The 2,012-nt window shown below is 41.3% G+C and overlaps 1 protein-coding gene across 1 annotated transcript; it reads right to left on the reverse strand.

The window, feature by feature from the left end:
* Nucleotides 1-1,212: 1,212 nt before the first annotated feature.
* Nucleotides 1,213-1,629, reverse strand: LOC147493721 (uncharacterized). Its single transcript, XM_086567922.1, has one exon. It carries the CDS (start codon nucleotides 1,627-1,629, stop codon nucleotides 1,213-1,215), a length of 417 nt encoding a protein of 138 aa, XP_086424048.1.
* Nucleotides 1,630-2,012: the final 383 nt, after the last annotated feature.

Here is a 2,012-nt window from a genome sequence, read left to right on the forward strand (position 1 = left end):
TGTCCCAAGTTGATCAAATATCCAACACTTGGTAAGTTTGTCAAACTTTAACCAAAAGACAATTACTGCCTATTTTAAGCTTAAGTTGATATTATCCTAAACCTTTTTTTTTTTTTTTTGAAGTAGTTAGGGGTTAGGTAGACCCTAACCTATATTAGAAAAGCAACTTAACCTCTTTGGTACATCATACCCCTAGCATCATCCTCTACTATTGCATTTAACTCATACTCTAGCGGAGTAATGCTATATAAGGTGTTTAGATTCTCACAAGGACTAACTCTATCCATAACAGTACTGGCCTTAGCTAGCCAGTCGGCCACTCTATTTCTCTCCCTATACACGTGGGAGACTACAACAGACTCAAACTTCCTCATGTTCCTTCTGATCATAGCAACCAGTTCTAAGCAATACCATGGACATATCTCCCTCCCATTGATCACTTGAACTGCCCTCAAAGAATCAGTTTCTACCAAGATGTTCTTACATTTCATGTATTGGGCTGCCAAAAGCCCAGCTTCAACTCCTTTTAGCTCTTGGATTATAACCAATCTAAGATTTGAGTGTCCCATGTAAGTAAGTACTGGTACCCCTTCCTGATCCTTTAGTACTCCACCATATCTCACTCCTTCCGCATTTATTGCCCCATCGGTATTAATCTTTATCGTTCCAAGTGGTGGTTTCACCCATTGTCCTTGCACTGGGGTTTTCTGTTTCAGCGATAAGTCAATACCGATACTGGCTATGATCTTCCTGGCTTCAAGTGTGTCTTCTGCTTCTTTTATTACTCTCTGGAGGTAGTTTCGCATTCTTTCAACTATGTCACTAGAGAGAGTGTCAGCTGCATGTGATTTCTTCTTGAATTTCCTGCTATTCCTTCATTCCAGATACCATATATTGTGGCACATACAAAAGTTTTGACTATCTCACTAGTCACCGATCTTTGCCGACTAAGCCGCATAATACTCTGCCATTCTAGGGAAGACTCACAAATTGATGCTTGTAACCCCAGTCGCTGCTTTACTATACTGCCTACACTTTGCGTGAATACTCGCAGTTGAAAAATAGATGTTCCGAATTTTCAGGATGGGCCTCACAGAAACAACATCTTGAGGTTGTGATAATCCTCCTGTGTATCAATCTGTCTTGTGTAGCTAGGCACCCGGCAAACAGTTGCCAAGTTATGAACGAGTGTTTTGGGACTGTGTACTTACCCTAAACTAGCTTGCACCATTTCACTTTCTCTCTTACCTTCTTTATAGCCATATATGCAGATTTAGTAGTAAACTTACCACTACTGGAAGGTGTCCACACAACTAGATCTTTCCCTATGTTAGGGTTGATACTTGTCTGCAGGATGTTCACTTTCAGTTCTCCATCTGGTAACTGTGCTACCACCTCATTCCATCTACCATTTGTGATTAGTTCACTCACTTTGGCTTTATCTGGTAAATCATGCAGCAAGTTTCGAGCTTGATTATCATGGATCAGCAGCTTTGATGACATCCAGGGATCATGCCACAAGCTAGTCCCCTCCCCATCTGCTAACAAACATCGAATGAATTTTCTAGCAGTCTTTCGGTGTTTGAGAATGCGTCTCCAGGCCCAAGAACAGTCTTGCGGTATCCTCATGGTCTAAAAGTGCTTACTCCTTATGTGATACTCCCAGGTCCACTTTGTCTGTAAAGATTCCTCTTTACTCGCCACTTTGAAGACTAGCCCACAATATGCAGCTTTGTTCCACACTCTCGAATCCATAATGCTTAACCCACCTTCGGATTTGTGTAATCTCAGTTTCGCATGACTGCTTTATGCATCTTAGTTTGCATGGACACTCCATCCCAAAGAAATCTGTTGCACAGCTTGGCCACCTTATCCAGAACTCCCATAGGCAAGATAAAGGTCTTAGCCCAATAGATGTGGAAAGAAGAAAGAATGGATTGTATAAGCTGCAATCTTCCCGCATAAGATAAAACTCTATTTTTCCAATTTGAGATTCTGACAGATATTCTTTC

The sequence above is a fragment of the Coptis chinensis genome, chromosome 6, assembly GCF_015680905.1.
Source record: "Coptis chinensis isolate HL-2020 chromosome 6, ASM1568090v1, whole genome shotgun sequence".
NCBI classification, from domain to species: Eukaryota; Viridiplantae; Streptophyta; class Magnoliopsida; order Ranunculales; family Ranunculaceae; genus Coptis; species Coptis chinensis.